Source organism: Carettochelys insculpta, chromosome 19, assembly GCF_033958435.1.
Source record: "Carettochelys insculpta isolate YL-2023 chromosome 19, ASM3395843v1, whole genome shotgun sequence".
NCBI classification, from domain to species: domain Eukaryota; kingdom Metazoa; phylum Chordata; order Testudines; family Carettochelyidae; genus Carettochelys; species Carettochelys insculpta.
Window position 1 is genome coordinate 9,095,629 of NC_134155.1, and position 18,165 is coordinate 9,113,793.

Genomic DNA, 18,165 nt, shown 5'->3' on the forward strand with positions numbered 1-18,165 from the left:
GCAGTGCTGTAGCACTTTAAAGACTAACAATATTATTTATTAGGTGAAGAGCTTTCATGGGACAGACCCACTTCTCCAGATCTGGGGACTAACTGATAACTGAGAGACAAAGAATTTTAAGAGAAAAATTGAAAGAAAAAAAACTGAGAAATCAGCTAGACAGGAGGGAAGAACGGGGGGTGGGAGGGAAGAGGAAAAAAAGCCTCTGCAAGGCTATGTCTGCACTAGCACCAAACTTCGACATGGCCATTTCGATGTTTACTGATGAAGCGCTGAAATACATATTCAGCGCCTCATTAGCATGCGGGTGGCCACGGCACTTCGAAATTGACGCGGCTCGTCCCGATGGGGCTCCTTTTCGAAAGGACCCCAGCTACTTCGAAGTCCCCTTATTCCTGTGAGCAGATGGGAATTTACATGGCCATTTCGAAGTTTGGGGCTAGTGCAGACACAGCCCAAGTGTCTGTTAAATGGGATGCCTGTAGTCACTGCATATGTAAACGGTGGGGAAATTGTCCTTGTAATGTGTAAGATAATTGCTATCTTTGTTGAACCCATGGTGATGGGTATCAAACTTGAAAATAAAATTCCAATTCAGGTATCTCCTTTTGTAATGTGATGTTAAAATCTTTGTTTTAAAATGCACACCATTAAATGTTGAATAATCTGTCCTGCCAACTTGAAATGCTCATTTACCGTTTTGTGTATATTCAGATTCCTAATGTCTCATTTGTGTCCATTCATTCTTTGGAGGAGTGATTGTCCAGTTTGTCCAATATACATGGAAGAGGGGCAATGCTCCCACATGATGGTATGTATCACAGTAGTGGAAGTGAAGGAATATCAGCCCCTGATCGTACAACTGACATGGGTAGATCCAGTGATGTTATCTCTAGTGTAAATATGTGGATAAAGTTGGCAAGGGGTTTGTTGGCAAAGTTGGAGTTTGCTGCAAGGAAAGGTTTCAGGATTAGCATTTCTCTGGTGTGGCATGTGGCTGCTAGTGAGAACCTTCCTGAAGTTGGGTGGCTGTCTGTAGGAAAGAACAGGCCTGTCACCCAGGGCCTCAGAGTGCAGCATCATATTCTAGTATAGGTTTGTAGATTGTCAATAAGGTGCTGGAGGGGTTTGAGTTGGGGGCTATAGGTGATGACAAGCAGTGTTCTGTTTTTAACCTTCTTCAGTTTATCTAGAAATACCTGGTTTCTGGGTATTTGTCTGGCCCTGTCCAAACGTTTCTTTGCTCCTCCTGGCAGGTAAAGTTGTACAACTGCCTGATAAAGATCTTGAAGTTTTTGGTCTCTATTGGCAAGATTGGAGCAGATGCTTATTTTCAAGTTTGATACACATCACCATGGACTCAAAGATAGCAATTATCTTACACATTACAATTTTCCCACCTTTGATATTCGCAGTGCATAATTTACATTTAAGATTAGTCCTTTTTTTTAGAAAAAAGTCGACTTGATACAGCATATGACTCTCCTCAAACTCATATCCTCTTAGCAAAACAGGTGAAGAAAACTGATACGCAGCTCATAGCCTGCCCCAGATGCATCTCAATATTGCCACTGTCCTCTCCCAGTACCATGAAAAGCAGCAGTCATTGTACAGTCAACTCACCCCATCTCCAGAGTGCAGCAGGAGAATTACTGTACCTCTCTACACATTAGCTGAGTCTGGCTAAAGCGAAGAAGTATTTTAACTTCAGCACTTTGTAATCAGGTCAATTGTGAGCTGCTAGCTAACAATGCAACAGTAGCTCATTTTTCTCCATGAGATCAGCAAGAAGCCTGCTGAGACATATCAGGAAGCATGAAAATTCAAGACTCTTCCTATTTGTGATATGCGAGTTATAAAGACCATAAAAAGATTAGATCATAATCCAACAACACTTTATGTAATAGTACCTACTGCAGGATACACAGCGACTTCAGTTGCTTAGTGTTCTAGTGTTTGTTGTACTTTTGAGACTTTCAGAAACCACATATTCAAAACTCAGACCTCTTTCCTGGTAGAGCAGCTGAAAACAGTTTCATGCAGGTCCCTGAAACCTGCCTTGAAAAAATAAAACGCTGCCGTGCATGGACATTAATGATCCCATGATACCCTGTAAGACTAGAGAGATTCTTGTCCTGTTAGCGCCATTCCACAGCAAGCACCACACCAATAGTACATGAACAGTTAAAATTTAGTAATGCTATTATAAGCAAGTGGTGGTAACCTTTCTATGTGAGATTGCCAAACACTTCCCATCAAAAAAACGTTCCCTCCAGCTGGCATCTGTTGGTATTTTTGAGAGTCTTAAGCCCCCCTATAACTTTTAGTAGGGACTGGAAATTATTGCAATGTGGAAACCTCCGGGGTGATAGGTGTACATGACAATTCAGGACACAATATGACGTTATACACAATCCCTCTTAAACGCATTATATTACAGACCTCATATAACTGATGCATGAAAAGTAATGCAATCTGACCCTAACTTGGAAATAAGCTTTATTGTCTTACTTTAAAAAAGTTATCTTAGAAAATGGCTGCAGACCTCAACAGAAAAAAAATCAGCAGCAGCCTACAGTAGATAATTTATGCATGAATGGGATCCATTTACAACATGGATTAACAGTGACAAAGCCTCAAGGAGTTGAAACTCTTGCAGAGTATTTCAACAGAATTATCTAATATCAAGGACAGTGATACATGAAAGGATTATCCTTGTGAAGAATCAGAAGACTGTTAGAACTACCAGAACCTGGTAAGGAAACTGAGTATGGACAAAGAACGTTTAACAAGTAAAGAGAGGGGAGAATAAAGTGTGTTCCTTTTCTTAGGTAGCAAATCAAAGAAACATCATCTGCATATTTGTTCCGCAAAGGACACATGAACAGACTGGAGAATCTTTGTCTTAGAACTCTCCTTGTGAAAATCCTGTTTTTTTTCTATTTTGAGGTTTAATTTACCTCTACAATAAAGCTAAATGGGTGGGTTTTTACATTTGCTTGATATGATTCCCATTCCAATTCTGCGAGTGATGCCATGGATCCATTTCTAATGGATGCCAAAAAAGTCAATATAGTTTTAAGACTGGGTCTTCGAAGTCTATCCTGTGCATGACATGAACAGAAGCAATGTGTTTAAAGAAATCTTCAACAGCTATCCTTACCCAGAATAATAATAAAGTTTGTGTACACACTCTGATCTTTCAAATCTGACCCCCCCCGCCCTTAGACATAACATCAGAATATGTGTGGAAGTTAGATGTGTCGGTCTAGAAGCAAGTGTGTTCTCAGGAAACAACAATGAATTACACCACACTTGTAACCCAAGTAGATGATGTTTGTGAGCCGCTGCTCAGAAGCTTGGGGTATTTCATTCCAGGAGCATGCTCTCGTGCTTCTATAAGAAGCACTCTCATGGACTTCCTCCACCAGCGTTCCATTAAGGATTTTCTTATGTTAACACTAAACATAGCTGAAAAAGGGAAGAAATGTTGGCAGTGAGTGATCAGTCTTTCCCCAACGCTTTGCTGCCATCTTACATTTTCCATGTCTAAGATTCTCAAAGGTCAGGGCTGAGTAAAATATGGCCAAGCAGGGAGCCTCAGGCAGGCTCATGCCCGCTCCACCTCTACACACTGCTCAGAAAAATGGCTGCAGGGGCCGGCGGGGGGAGGGAGGGGTGGGAGAGTTTCACTTGCTGCCCCTGCCCAATCCCATTGGCTGGTTTCTGGCCAGAAACCAGCTAATGGAAGCTTCTTGTTTGAAGCACAGGCAGCAAGCAAAGCACCCCTTCCATTCCCTCAGACTTTGAGCTAGTCAGCAAGCACATGGACCCTGGCATGGCCAGGCAGGCAGTCAGCCTGCCTGAGAATCAGCTAGGCTGCAGGCTGGGAGTCACCCAGGTAAGTGTCCTGCCCAGAACCTGCCTCTGGCATCCCACAATGTCCCTTCCCCCAAGCCTTACCCCGCATAACCCAATCCCTTTGCTCCCACATCACCTCCCAGACCCTGCACCCCAAACCTGTCCCACATCACAACACCCTTCATTCCCTCCATCACAGCCCAAACCCCTGTCCTCCGTCCTGCACGCCAGACCCCTGCCCCAGGTCAAAAAATCCTTCCTGCTCTAGGTCACAACCCAAATCCCTGCACTCCAGCCCCCTACCCCAGGTCACAACCACCTCCTTCACCTAAACTCCCTCCCAGAATCCCTGCACTGCAACTCCTTACTCCAAGATCCCTTCTGTAACCAACCCCCATCCCAAGCCCCGCAACCTCCTTCATTACTATCATGGAAGAGAGCAACCCTTGACCATTTTCCAAACTCTTAGAGTAATCCCCCATCAAAAATTATAGCCCACCCATGCCATAGGTGGTGGTATCAACTCAGTTTGTCAGGATGTTTCATACCATGTAGTCAACTTTCTGGAGCAGTGTGTAATTGAGAGTCTTTTTTTGTCTTTTGGAGTTTCTTTTCTTTAATATTTTTCTGAGTAATTTTCCTAAGAAAGAAAAAAAAGCATCCAGACATACTTATGCTTGAAGAATGAACCATGTATCTGAATCATTCATTAGTCTCCTGTTATCGATGCCTTTTGCCTACATACATTGCAAACTTTAACAGCCAGTCCACTAAACATGAAACAATCATTAAGAGCAACAATCTTCAGAAGTATTTAATCACTAATGCAATGCAGGGCCTTAATGACCAAAGACAGTCAACCGTGAAGACTGATTCAAGTCCCTTTTTGTGTACATGGCAGATTAATAACCCAGTCTTCACATGGTTCTAAAACTAGGTATGAGTTTATACCTTTATCACTTAAACATCCATCATTTGCAGGAGGGCTGTCAGGTGATTAAAAAATTAATTGTGATTAATTGGAGGCAGCTGGGGTTCCCTGGCCCCCGTCAGGTTCCCTGTGGCTGGGGCAGCTGGTGGGGCTCCATGCCCCAGCTGCTCCCCAACATGGGGCTCCTGGTGTTTCACCAGCTGGGCGCAGCCTCACAGCTGGGAGCCAGCAGGGGTGCAGATCCCCAGCCAGGGAATGTTGAACCCAGAACTCCTTTCAAGCCACAAGGATTAAGGAGTGTGAGCAGGAGGAGAGCTCCCATTGACATTCTGCAGTGAAGACGGGGACCAAGGTCAACAGCTGCAAAATTGATTACAGGTACGCAACTGGTGTACCCAAAATTGTGTCGCAGCCATCGACATTCCTGGTAAGTATAGAAATAACTGAACAGTTTGTCCGGGGAGCCATACTTCAAGGTCACATGTTCAAATTCAACTCAGTTTCATAATAAGCTGAATTGCTACTATCCATTAGTGGTTTGATGGGATGTAAAAGGAAGTGGTGGCCTCAATCTGGTTTCCAGTGAGTACACAAATATACTAAGAGTCACCACCATAAACTGGCACCTTTACTAGCTACCTCAACAGAGAAGTCTAGGACTGGCTATAGATCTTGGACCAGAGGTGATTCATTCACATCAGATGTGAAGCACATTGGCAGGGCAACATGGGGAAGCTTACCCCACGCATGGCATCACTGGACATATCTTGTGAATAATGTGTCTCTAGAACTTGCAATGGAGTTGCCCAAGTACAAAGTAAATTTGCATACTTTTTTTTTTTAAATGCAAAGTTCACTCTCCCCATGTTAGTAAACAAAAACATTATCCTTCAGTGCCTTTTGAAAGAAACCACTTACTTTTTCTTCTTTGTTTTTTGTAGTAAGTACTGAGGAGTGGTACGAATATGCTCTCTTTCCAATGGTTTCTTAATCAGCTTCTTCTTTTGTTTGCTGCATGTGGCATTTAAGATAGTAAGATTAAGCAAGCTCCATAATTGAAGTTAACATGCTAGATACTTACAATGCATTCCGATCTTCCAATTATTAACGTAAATTTTGTATAGATGGTTTATTCATAGGATTTAACAATTCAACCAGCTCTCTCTTTTGGAGATTCCCCTTCTTTGTCCTGGTCACTGAGTGGCTGGACAATTAAGCCCAGCTTTATTTTAAATAGGTTTGAAAAATATCATGCAGTGTTGAAACATGCGAAAGATTCAAGAACAAATTTCTAGCTGTGCATTCAAAATGGTCAGACACAAAAGACACTGAAAATTTCTACAAATTTCCAGAAACAATTTTAGCAGTTGGACAGTGTTAGAGGCTGGCAGTCCTCCAGGATTTTATACTCATCAGGGCTTTGATCCTGCAATGAGTGCCACTACCCAATGCTCACTGCAGTATCAGGTTCTTAAAGGAGGTAACTAGTTTTTATAGAATTTAAGGAGAGTGCTCTCTTAAAAGTACTCTGGTAAGAGCTATTTTTATTTCTAAAGGTGCAGCTACAAATTTGTCCAATTGTAAGCATATAAAATAGTCAAAAAAACTAAAGCCATGTTCCTTTACAGCAAAACATTCCTTGTTTTGTCTCTCTCTGTCCACAGAGGACAACTGTCCAATGTAATAATTCAACTTAAAAATGAAAAACATCTGTATTAGATTTGTTAACCTCTTTAGTAATTTAGAGTTCAATTTTTGAAGTCTCTCCCATCCTGCTTTCATATACACAATACAATGTAATTACGCTTACTAACATGTTTTGTTGACATCTGTTGATGCAGACAAGTGGCCCACATTAAAAACTCGCCACTCCACCCTCTCCATTTTAATTACCCTTAATAAAAATTTGGACTATTAATTTGGACAATACATATGGGGAGAAGCTGAAAGCAACAACACAGAAAGAGCAACATCTAACAGACTGCTTGCAAATTTCCTAATCTCAAATGATACACAAACTGGAAAGAAACCTAGAGCAACCTTACCTTTGGAGTTTGTGGAAGGCTTTTATATACTCTGGCACAGGACAGCCAGCCCTCTGAATAACATTGGCTACACTGGAAGAGAGAGGAAGGGAAAATATTAAATAAAACCTTGAATTCCTGACTGGATAGATAGATATTTAATGGGGATGATGATTTCTAGGAAACAGTTATACTATTTCTCATCTGCAATCAAAAGAGAAAGTTTGAAGAAAACAAAAAAAATTGGTATGGACGATAATAAACATCAAGTTCATTGGCTTGTATTGAACTGAAACTAAAATTGCATTAGTGTAGTAACCGTAATAAGTAAACGATTGGGGTAATAAGAAGCCAAAAGGAAAGTTTTGCCAAAGATATTTAAATGATGGACAACAGTTGGCTGAGGCATGAAACTAGAACTATAGTTTCAAAACCATTGCAGGATACAGAGACTTCTAGGTGGGGGAATAAAACATATCAGGAGTGTTACTTGACAATGTACGGTCAGAGGCCTAGTAGGATCAAGAAACATCACTCACTCCATGCACAGCAGACCAGGAGAATTGCAATGTCCTGACCTCTATTCAAAAGTCAAATGGTTACAAATTCTGCTAGTGAGCTCTGACACTTCACACTAAACACTTATAAACAGCCGTGTTATTATATCAGTCCCTTGTACTGTCATAATTGGGTTGGAGTCCAGCAAGAGAGAGGACATGGAATTCTCTATCAGTGCATCCACAAAATGCAGCAAGATTAAGCTTCCCATAGTTAAGGGTAATCTGAGGCAAGATTATGTAGTAGTCCCAAAGCATAGAGAACAGAGAATGAAAGCCTTGCACTTAGGCAGTTTTTAAATATTTTGGAGTGGACTCGAGACTATAAAAGTGTTATGCTGGGCTGAGGAACCTAATACCAAACACACAACCCTTTGGCAATTGTTTGTCCTGAGAAAGAATCCAGCAACTTGGGAGTGAAATATAAAGAGCGTCACCATCGCTTTTCCCAATTTACCTTCGTAATAAAGGTTTATCGTCTTCAGTAAAAAAAGTAACTGCTTTTCCTGTGTGTCCCGCTCTTCCAGTACGACCTGCCAAAGACCAGTCAAGCGAGCAAGTTAAGAGTTTTATTTTAATATTTTCCAACAGCTTAATGAAGTAGTTCTTCCCCCCGACTATGACCAAATGCAGTTTGCCAACATATGACCCAGTAGTTTTCACTCAGCCATGCAGTTCATAATGAGCAAGAGCAATGAGTTGCAATGATAAAGGATCAAAAAACGTTTCACAAACAAGATTTAAGGATCAGAATACCTCTGGAAGGTAGGTCAGAAACCCAGTACAGTGAACCCGTACATGAGGTAGATTAAATGATGTGAAAGTTAGTATTGGAATTGGGGTAATCCAAGAGTGATGCCAAGATTTCTGAACACCAGATGATGCTTTCATTCAAAAGCTAACACAGGGCAGGTCTACACTTCAAAAGAAATTCAACTTAAAATATACAACTCCACCTATGAGAATCGTGTAGCTGGAGTTAATGCCCTTCATGTCAAATTTCTGGCATGACCCCACTGCAGGAGGCTGATGGGAGAAACTCCCCTGTCAACTTCCCTTGCTCCTCATGACCACCAGGAGTACGAGAGTTGATGGGCACACCGTTAAAGTCTGATTTAGCGTACCCGTATTAGACACACTAAATCAAACCCCTGAACATCAGCCTCAGGAGTGTTATCTTCACATAAGTATAGAAATACCAAGAGAGAACGAATCCACACATTCTACTTTGTCAAAGAACTCACCTATCCTATGGATGTATTCCACAGCACTGGTTGGGAAGTCATAGTTAATGACCATATTCACACCTTTGAAGTCAATCCCTCGTGCTAGCAAGGCTGTGCAGATGAGCACCCAAATCTTCCCAGCTCTGAAACTGTGTACTACATTATCTCTCTGGTAAAACAAAAATTGTATAAGTGACTTACTAACTAGCAAATTTGGGTTTGTGTATGGATATCTGCCAACATTATATTAAACAATAAGCCCAATTCTCAACTTTACTTCAAACTAAAGACTCTAGTAATGACAAGAGACCCTTTATCACACAACTACTGAAGATGGATGCTCTATTTTCTAACACTGCAACACGTACAATGTGCTCCCTAGAAAGCTTCTGTAAAAAAACAACTATATTGATGGACTCCTACCTGTAGCTGAGTTTTGTCTGCATGGATGACATCCACGTTGATCCCTTCATAAATGAGCTCATGGAAGAGCTCTTTCGCCCTGTCAATGGACTGCACAAAAACAAGGACTGGAGGCGTGAAACCCTGCAAGAGACCAAGCTTGTGTGAGGGTCCCAAGGTTTCTGCTTACATATCCTTTGCCCATCTCAGTTAAACTTCAGTACTGTGCTGCCAAAGATTTAATTAGTCTGCACAGTTTACATTTCAGAAGGTGATTTGTGACCACCAAACTCTTCCGAGGCCAGATTCTGAGACAGAGTTGGTTTATGGTATGAGAACTAAGTTAGCTTCATAGAAAGCCACACTGTTTTTCAGTCTGGAAGAAACATCTGAGCTGCTATACGTAAACAAAATTTTCCACGAAAATGTAATTTTTGTCGTCAATGAACTGTGCAAATTGTGTCTCTATTTCACTTAAGTGCGGGTTAAAAAACGGAGACCAAACTACGAAGACGACCTCATTTTAATAGGCAGGCCCACTCGCTCTTCTTGCAATACAGCACATTTTGCACAGCAGAGGAATCTGTAAGTAAACAAGCAAAAGAGGAAGATGCTCAGTCACTCATAACTACCTTTTTAACAAGGTCTCTCATTGCCAGTAGTTTTCCTGTCTCTGAGCCAACAAATAAGAGCTCTTGACTTACTGTCTCAGCAGCAGAGTTTCTGAAACCAAAATCAAACAGCACAGAAATAAGTCATTGTTCAGGTCTTACAACTATAAGAAGTTTATTACAGAAAAAAAGCAGATGTGAAGTCCTGTGGCACGAGCAGATTTATTGCAGCACAAGCTTTCGTGAGCAGAGAACCACTTCATCAGATGCAACTACGGAGAAAGAAATGCTTCAGGATACAATTAACAAGCCATCTCATGGCATGTTAGAGACTAACAAATGTATTAGGTCATGAGCTTTCCTGGGTAAAACCTACTTCCTCAGATGAAAGAAGTGGGTTTTACCCATGAAAGCTCATAACCTAATAAATTTGTTAATCTCCCAGGTGCCACAGCATTGCTTGTTATTTATAAAGCAATAGACTAACCTAGGCTATCCCTCAGACTATTTACCATGCAAAATATGCAGTAATTTTTCCAGTACATCATCCTTCTCAAAATTACTCTCCCTACTTTCGGCTAATAAATACCCAGAACAGAACAGCACCATACCCTGTTGCATAAAAAAAGGACCTATACATGCATAGTACTGCCATGCAGACCTGATCCTTAATCTGACAAACTGTGGCACTAGGTGAATATACAACTAAATGGGAGGCAGATGCAAGCAGCTGGACCCTATGTGGTCAGAGAAACAGCTGGCTGAACAGGAGATCTCACAACACAGCCGCTCAGCCCGTCCGCCGCCCCCAATCAATAACTGCACACTTACCGTGCTCCCACAGACACCAAAATGACATTGTCCAGGTTGAGTTTGCACCACTGCTCTACATCATATGCGAAGGTAGCACTGAATAACGCTCTTTTCACAACATGAGATGTGCATGCCAGGAAGATGGAGGCTAACTGGTCTCTGAACCCAGTCTTCCCATCTTCAAATAGTTTGTCTGACTCATCAACTACCAACCATTCAACTCTAGGAAAAAAAAAAAAAAAAAAAAGATATTTTTGTTCTTTGGCAATAGCTTATAGGGGAGAAAAAGTTCAAGCCCTAAAAGGACATAGGTTTAAAATTAAGGCATACAGAGATTTAGCACTTGTTCAGAGACCCCAACAAAGCCATTAGCAAAAAATGAATTTAAGAAAACCCTATTCATACCTTGTCAAATCTATAACTGGAGGATCTTGTTTCAACAAATAAATGAGTCTGTTTGGAGTCGTTACGAGTATATCTACAGAAAAAGCAAAACAATGTTAAAGAGAAACCAAAGGGGGAAAAAGCACATTAAAATATATGCAGCATTGTCTACTGATCTGAGCACAGACTTGGATCTAGGAACGCTGATCCCTGACCAACAGTGATTTGTTGAAAGGGCTTGGGCAAGTCCTTCTGTTTCTTTTCCCTATGTTTCTGATAACCTCACCTGAGAAAATGGAGCTCTTCATATTTACGTATTTAAATACATACAAGAGTGTGAGAGGATTTGTTACCTTTCACTCGATTGTAGATGTTAATTCTGGTTAAGTTGCTATATTTTGCACCATGAGCTGGGGAAGATTCCAACAGCAGAGCTCAAGGACTCCGCATGAATAAGTCACCACAAGGCACTGAAGTGGTTGTCACTCTCCTTTCTATAAGCAACTAAGTGACATGCCTGTATTTCAACAACTGACACAGCACAACCAGTTATCACAGTGCTTATTTTCACGTCCCCACCCATTAGTAGCATTTGTTTTGTATGACAGTGGTGGTTCTCACCTTCTTAATTTCTGGAGCTATTTCTCCTCCGCCTCTTTTAACATCTTGTTTCAAATGAGGTTGTATTCACAGAAGCGACTACAGGACTTTGAGGGCACATGCTAACCTGTTACATCATAGATCCATTAAAAACAACAACAAGTCCAATGACACCTTATAGACTAACAGATTTTTTCTGGAGCATAAGCTCTTGTGGGCAGAGATACACTTCATCAGATGCATTCAATAAATACATCTGCCAAAGTGGGTCTCTGTCCATGAAAGCTTATGCTCCAAAAAAAAAAAAAAAGAAATCTGTTAGTCTACAAGGTACCACAGGACTTCTCGTTGTTTTTGCAGATACAGACTAACACAGATACCTCTCTGATACATATACCAATTAAAAACTGTGTTCTAGGTTTCAAAGGCTTCAGAGAACCCCTATGCAGTCTTTAGAAGGGTTACCAAATTTCTGAGATGAATTGGGCCCAAACTTCTTGATTGCTTCACTGGCTTTATGGATCATATGTATTCTGAATCCAGTCCCCTCAGACAGCTTTACTAGCTCTCGGTGGGTCTGAAATACACAACAATACATATGTTTGAAATTACAACAAAGACACATGCCCTCTCTAGGTTTTTGGTAAGACATACACAGTTTCAAAAAACACTCGTATTTTAGGTGGGAAAAAACAAAAACTTGTTTTTGACATCACAAAACTTAGGTTACCAATACCAGCATGAATTATTCACTTGCACAAAATTCTCCATACAGTTCTGCAAACCAGGGTGTGACCCAAGAGTTTGCTCTCACTACATACACAAAACCCCAACTCATATAAAACCGAAGTCCATACACACAAAACAACTGATTACTTGACTTAAAGTGAAGACTTAAAGGATATTTTTGCTTCAAATATAGAAAAATATGGTCATATTATGAGCACTTGTGCTCATACGCAGGACCAATGTCCGCAAGCAATGGTCCCTGTAAGCTGAGCGCTTGGGCGACTGTCCAGAAAAGATTAAAATGCTGCCCAAGTGATTAGCAGAGTGCCCACAGCCGGCACCATGTGTTTCTATTGGTGGTGCACAACAAAATTTATTCCACTCAGATGAAAAAAATTAGAGGGAACACTGTTCATAAGCGCTAAAAGTTTTAACTGAATTTTAAAATAAGACCCAGGTTTCTTGAGTCCCAATTTCCTGTTCTAACCACGTTGTTACATTTCATGATACCAGAAGGCATAGTAGGCATTTCACAGAAGACAGACATTTCTTTAAACATTCTTTCATCTACACCTTTATCAGAATAAAGTTTAAGAGTAGGAAAGGAAAACACATCCCCCAAGCCTCTGTTTTTCTGAATCAGAACAGAAATACTTACAAATATGGTACATAACTATTTTATGACAACTTAAAAAAAACAACCAAAAAACCCTACCTGACTAGCAAGCTCTCGGGTAGGTGAAATGATCAGAGCTCTAAATCCTTTATTCATAGGTTGTTTCAGATGTGTTAAAATAGGAATGCTAAAAGCCAAAGTCTTTCCTGATCCAGTGGGAGCTGAAGCCAGAAGTTCCCGACTCTACAAATAGAAAACAAAAAAGCTGAAATGTTACATCTGGTGTTTTTTATTAAACACAAACATATGGCTTACACATTGGACTTTAAAAATATATATATCTATCAAGAAATGCAAAAAAGTTACAACATCTTATGCTGTTATCACAATAACAATTCACCTATTGTAAGGTGAGTGACATTTCAACTGTCTTCCAACAATAGGAAAATTTAGAACCTGAGGAAGTTAAATAAAAGATGTTTCCACTAGTAAGTCCATCACAAGATTTGACTACAAACTACAGTACCATATTTACTCTCTTTCACATAACATTTTTATGTCTGCAGTGGAAACTCTCAGTCCGGGTTATACCATCTTATTGTATTTCAGAAGTGTAAGACAAGGAGAATTACATGAAGCATGACTGGAATGGCTTGCATCTGAATTGGTGTAGGGACCCGGAAGCCAGCAGCTTGAATATTCTGCATTATTTTAGGCTGGATTTTATATTCTGCTTGAAGTTGCTCAAATGTGGCAATTGGTTCAGGGAGATCTGATCCTTGGATACTAATCTTGTGTTTATTTCTGAAATGGTTTATCTAAAAAGCAAAATGTAAAAATTATGCAATGTTAGAAATGAACTTTTGCACAGAAAACAGCTGCCACTTTCTTCTTCAATGGCATATTTTCAGAGAAATGGATTAAGCCTCATAACACCTTTGCAGAGGTAGTATTTTACCAATGTGAAAATGTTACTAGTTCAAGTTCACAGTGAGAATTCACATCTGAATTGAAATAGGACCCCAATCTTCTAATTCCCATAGTCTAACAACCACACCAGGCTGCCTCTTCAAAATCCCACATAAATACTCTAGTTTTCCCACTTAAATGTTTTTTTTAAAAAATCATTTCCTAGAAGAAAAATTACAGAATTGTCAGCATGTAAGTTTCCCCTTTAACATCTGCTATGCTACAGATAGGCTGTCTCTACACTGCCCCTCATTTTTGGAAGGGGCATACAAATGCATCTGATCACAAAAGCAAATGAGATGCAGACTTACAAATCTTGTGCGTCATTTGCATACTGTCATGTGATCTGGTTTCCAGACATGCTGTTTTTGGGGGAAAAACACAGCTGTGTAAATGAGGTTCCTTTTGGGGGTGGGGGGGGGGGGAAGTGTTTTTGAAAGATCCCTTCTTCCTACTTTGTCATCCCCGCAGCCAAAGGAACCCCATCTACTCATCTGCTTTTCCCCCTGAAAACAGAACCTCTGGAACAGTGAGTGGCTGTCATTATGCAAATAAAGCATATGATATGCAAACTGGCTCTTCAGGGCGGGACAGTGTAGATGCAACCATAAAGACATTGATCCTGTAAACACTTACTCATATGCTTAAATTTACATATAGAAATGGTCCAACAACTTCCATATAGTAACTTAAGCACTTCAGTAACTCTTTATATGCAATCACAGACTAAGTTATTAACTTAATCCAAAGTAAATTCCTTTTTATGACACTGGTAAGTTAGTCACATTTGGATCCAATTTCCAATTCTTTTTTCATACTGTACAGACTCCATCTCAAGACAAGATGCAACAAATGACTACAACTTCTAGCGCACATGCTCAAAAAAGTATAAGACACACAAATTATTTTTAGCTGTAGTCAAATATACAAGCCTCACCTTTTGCTGTCTGACTTGTTCTAGTTTCTCTGCAATAGCTTTCTTTTCTCGCTTTTCTCTTGTATCTTTAGACTTTATTTCCAAAGACGACATCCACAATATCCCATCATTTTCCACACCAGAGTTGACTGAAACAGGGTCTAAAAATTTCAATGGATGTGCATTAGAAAAAATAAGTGCACAATAATCTAGTAAGAGAAGTGGAGAGTAGGAGCTTGATTTTGAGACCAACAAAATAAATGATAATGTTCTCATTGCCTCCAATGGAAGCAGAATCAGACACCAAAGCATTAGTTCTGCATTCTGCAAAATAACATCATCGGCCGTGAATTCCGCCAGCCAGAAAAATTTTTCCAACCTCTTTTGGTCAAGAACACAGCTAGTAACTTTCACAGATTATTAGCAAAAAAAATACATTACAGATCAATTAAGGCCTGCATTTACACCAGCATCTATTTTTCATTAACTTGTAAATTTGTGTGTTTTTGCATTAATTTGTTTACACCCCAAGAGCAGTTGGTACTGTAAGGACATGTAAAATAACTGGGATGCTTGTCCCGCCCACCCCCAAAAATTTGTAATCTAAAAAGAAAAAAAGCATCTGAAAGTTGAGAGTGATGCACGAAGAGCTGAACATTAGAAGAATAATGTATTTAATAACTAATAGTTTCACTCATCACACATGCAACAGATGCAGCAAAGACTGTCACTCTTGTGTGAGCTTTCACAGTCACAGTCGACGCTGCAAATGATGATCCCAAATGGAACTATGAAGGGCCTGATCCATAGTCTACATAGACTGAAGGATGCTGCTGCTACTACTACTACTTTCACTCATATTATTTGATTATAGTTATTACATGCCATACCATATTTGTTACAGAAATGGACTGATAATTTGTTCAGGTGCCTGGCTCCCAGCCCCCTGCTCTGATCACTAGACTAGACTATCACTACCCTGTGGGGGTGGGGGATAGAACCTAAAAGTCCTGGCGCCCAGTCTCTCTCCACTCTAACCACTATGCTACTACCACCACCACATCTGGGGGCGTGGGGGAAATAGAACCCAGGAGTCCTGCCTCCCAGATCCCTGTTCTAACCACTAGTTATAACCAAATTTCTTTCGGCTGGTGATTCCTACACTTGTTTGTACAAGCCAAACTTCTCATGTCTGTCAGATATGTATGCAACTGGAACATACTCTCTTATGCAGAAAAGAATCTCACTACCTTGGTTCAGTCTTTTCCTTTTCTTTCCCTCGAAGTTCCCCAGATCTTGTTTTCTTTTCCTTGCAATCCCTGCATTTATCTTCTCTTCAGAGTCATTTGCTTTCCCAACCACATGCGAATCACGTAGCTCTATTTTAGATTTCCTGGAGCCATTCGTCCCCAAGCCATTCTCGGGAAGGCTTGGAAGCTTCGCATCTTTGCTTCCAAAAAAGTCAAGACTCTCTGGAGAACCAAACTCGGCGTCTTTCACTTTTACCACCTGAAATTTAAAAACAAAAGACACAAAATCACACATAACTGAGCGAACGAACTGTTCCGCGACCCGTTAAAAGCACTGTGGGCCAACAAGGAAGGAGTGTGGAGCCAGAACAGCCAGCAAGGGCAGAAGGCCACAACCAGCATGTGGCTGGGGGGAACCATCGCGGTGGGACGCAGAACTGGACAGGCATCAGGGGCTAGGCCCTGGCAAGGCGGTACAGAGCCGAGACTCAGAGCCAGGGCCTCGGGGGATCGACCAAGGCGCCACAACCAGCCTATCACGCGGGCGCCAGCACCAGACTCCGGGTGCCAGAAAACCAGTCCTGGACGGGACGGGCCGAACCCGGTGGCGGCTCGCAGCAGGGCCGGCGCGGGGAACCTCCCCACCAGCGAAGCCAGCCGGACCGGGATGGTACCTTGAAGCGCCGGGCGTCCTCGTTGAAGCGCTTCACATCGAACCTGGCGCCAGCCCCCAGCTTCCGGAAGAGCCCGTAGGCATCCATCTTTACCCAGCATGCCCTGCTCAGCCCGTCAGCCGGAAACGCAGCCCTACCCGGCCTGCTCTGCGGCGGAGGGCTCCACGAAGGTGGGTCCGGAAGGAGAAAATCGTCACTTCCGGCTCGGTCAAGGCGGAAAGGTTCCTTCCCCCTTCCGGGTTCCTAGCAGCCCTCGGAGTCCCGCCCACATGGCTTGATCCGGCTGATGGCGGGGTGTCGGGGCACCACGTGATCGAATTGAAGGCGGCATGATGGCGTCACATGAGGTCAGCTCAGGCTAGTGGCGTCATAGCCACACGTTGCAGGACAGCGTTCTGTTACTTCATCCCCTTACAACATCATGGGGTAGTGCCAGCCAATCACAGGGTAGCTTCACATCATCAGGTCAGGCTGCCCTTTATTTGTCCAGTGGCTGGTTATTGGCTCAGCCAAGCGGGAGCTGGGGCTTTTGGTGACCACTGCTGACCTCAGTCAGTGGGCACTTGACCTCCACAATGTGTCCCTGCTGGGGTTGGGCTCTCATGGGCATGATATTGAAATTGCCTCACGATGCCAGGTCATTATAGCAAGCCAATGTATCCCCATGGCACGCTGCTGTGCTCAGTGCACTACCTCTGTATCCACACATAACCGCCATGCAGGATTCCCTCTCATTTTTTCCATCCATGGACAGAATAAATTTTATTCTGTGCACTGAGGTATGTGTGGATGTGCATCACCAATAGAAACTGTAGGTGCTTTGCTAATCAGCTGAATGGTACCTGTATATCACCTGGGTGGCCTCCTGCACACTTATCTTACATAAAACTCTGCCAGTGTGCTTTAAAAAAGAGAATTACATCAGGATGTAACTGTCTCCATGTGAACTTTTTCAGATAAGATGTTATTGAACAACTTGAAAAATACCTTTATCCATGAATTGGTGAAAAGTGGGACCAGGCAAGTAAAGTGTTACAGCAAGATGAGCAGCAATAGAATGTAAGGAAGAGGAGTTAAGCACAAGTGCATCAAAACAACATCACATTGTATCAAAAGGTCTTCTCACAGTGTAACAGCTACAAGTTACATATTGCAAAAAAAGTTATTTTGACAACTGTTATTTTTATCATGATGCTTTTGTAACACAATGTCATGATAGTGTACCACATTATTATGTAAAATGTCGTTATTGTGGCAATGCAATGTTGTATTAACATGGTACCCTATTAATTCAAGTGATGCACTGAAAGATTAAGTCTCATCAAACTGTTGTGTAGTTGGGAGGGTGATACCTTTAAAACCTAAATATATGAATTAAATTAAGTCTCGCAAACTACAGCAACTCTTCTCCACACAGAACCTTTCGCATCTGGAGTCTCTTTGACTGAAAATCTTAATGAAATTTCATTCTTTAAATACAAAGTTGTAATACTTAAGCCTATTAAAATTTTACTTTCTGTCACTAGTAGGACTTGATTCCGAATGATCTGTTGCCATACATAAATATTAGTACCACTTGGTGGCACTATGGATGCCTGTGAA

General features: G+C 41.4%; 1 protein-coding gene across 3 annotated transcripts; it reads right to left on the reverse strand.

The window, feature by feature from the left end:
• Window positions 1-1,196: 1,196 nt before the first annotated feature.
• Window positions 1,197-16,704, reverse strand: DDX52 (DExD-box helicase 52). 3 transcript variants are annotated; one of them, XR_012648166.1, is made up of 16 exons: window positions 16,564-16,704; window positions 15,890-16,148; window positions 14,661-14,800; window positions 13,387-13,572; window positions 12,854-12,997; window positions 11,875-11,986; window positions 10,831-10,903; window positions 10,444-10,647; window positions 9,634-9,724; window positions 9,023-9,145; window positions 8,618-8,768; window positions 7,831-7,906; window positions 6,838-6,909; window positions 5,711-5,803; window positions 4,361-4,501; window positions 1,197-3,471 (listed from the first exon to the last, which is right to left on the reverse strand). XR_012648166.1 is itself a non-coding variant. In XM_075013953.1 (16 exons), exons 1-15 carry the CDS (start codon window positions 16,648-16,650, stop codon window positions 4,417-4,419), a joined length of 1,896 nt encoding a protein of 631 aa, XP_074870054.1. In that variant the 5' UTR covers window positions 16,651-16,704; the 3' UTR covers window positions 1,199-3,471; window positions 4,410-4,416. The 3 variants fall into 3 exon arrangements, 2 of the variants coding, with proteins under 2 accessions (XP_074870055.1, XP_074870054.1); XM_075013953.1 differs by having other exon boundaries at window positions 1,199-3,471; window positions 4,410-4,501; XM_075013954.1 differs by lacking the exon at window positions 4,361-4,501 and having other exon boundaries at window positions 1,198-3,471.
• Between the last annotated feature and the right edge of the window lie 1,461 nt (window positions 16,705-18,165).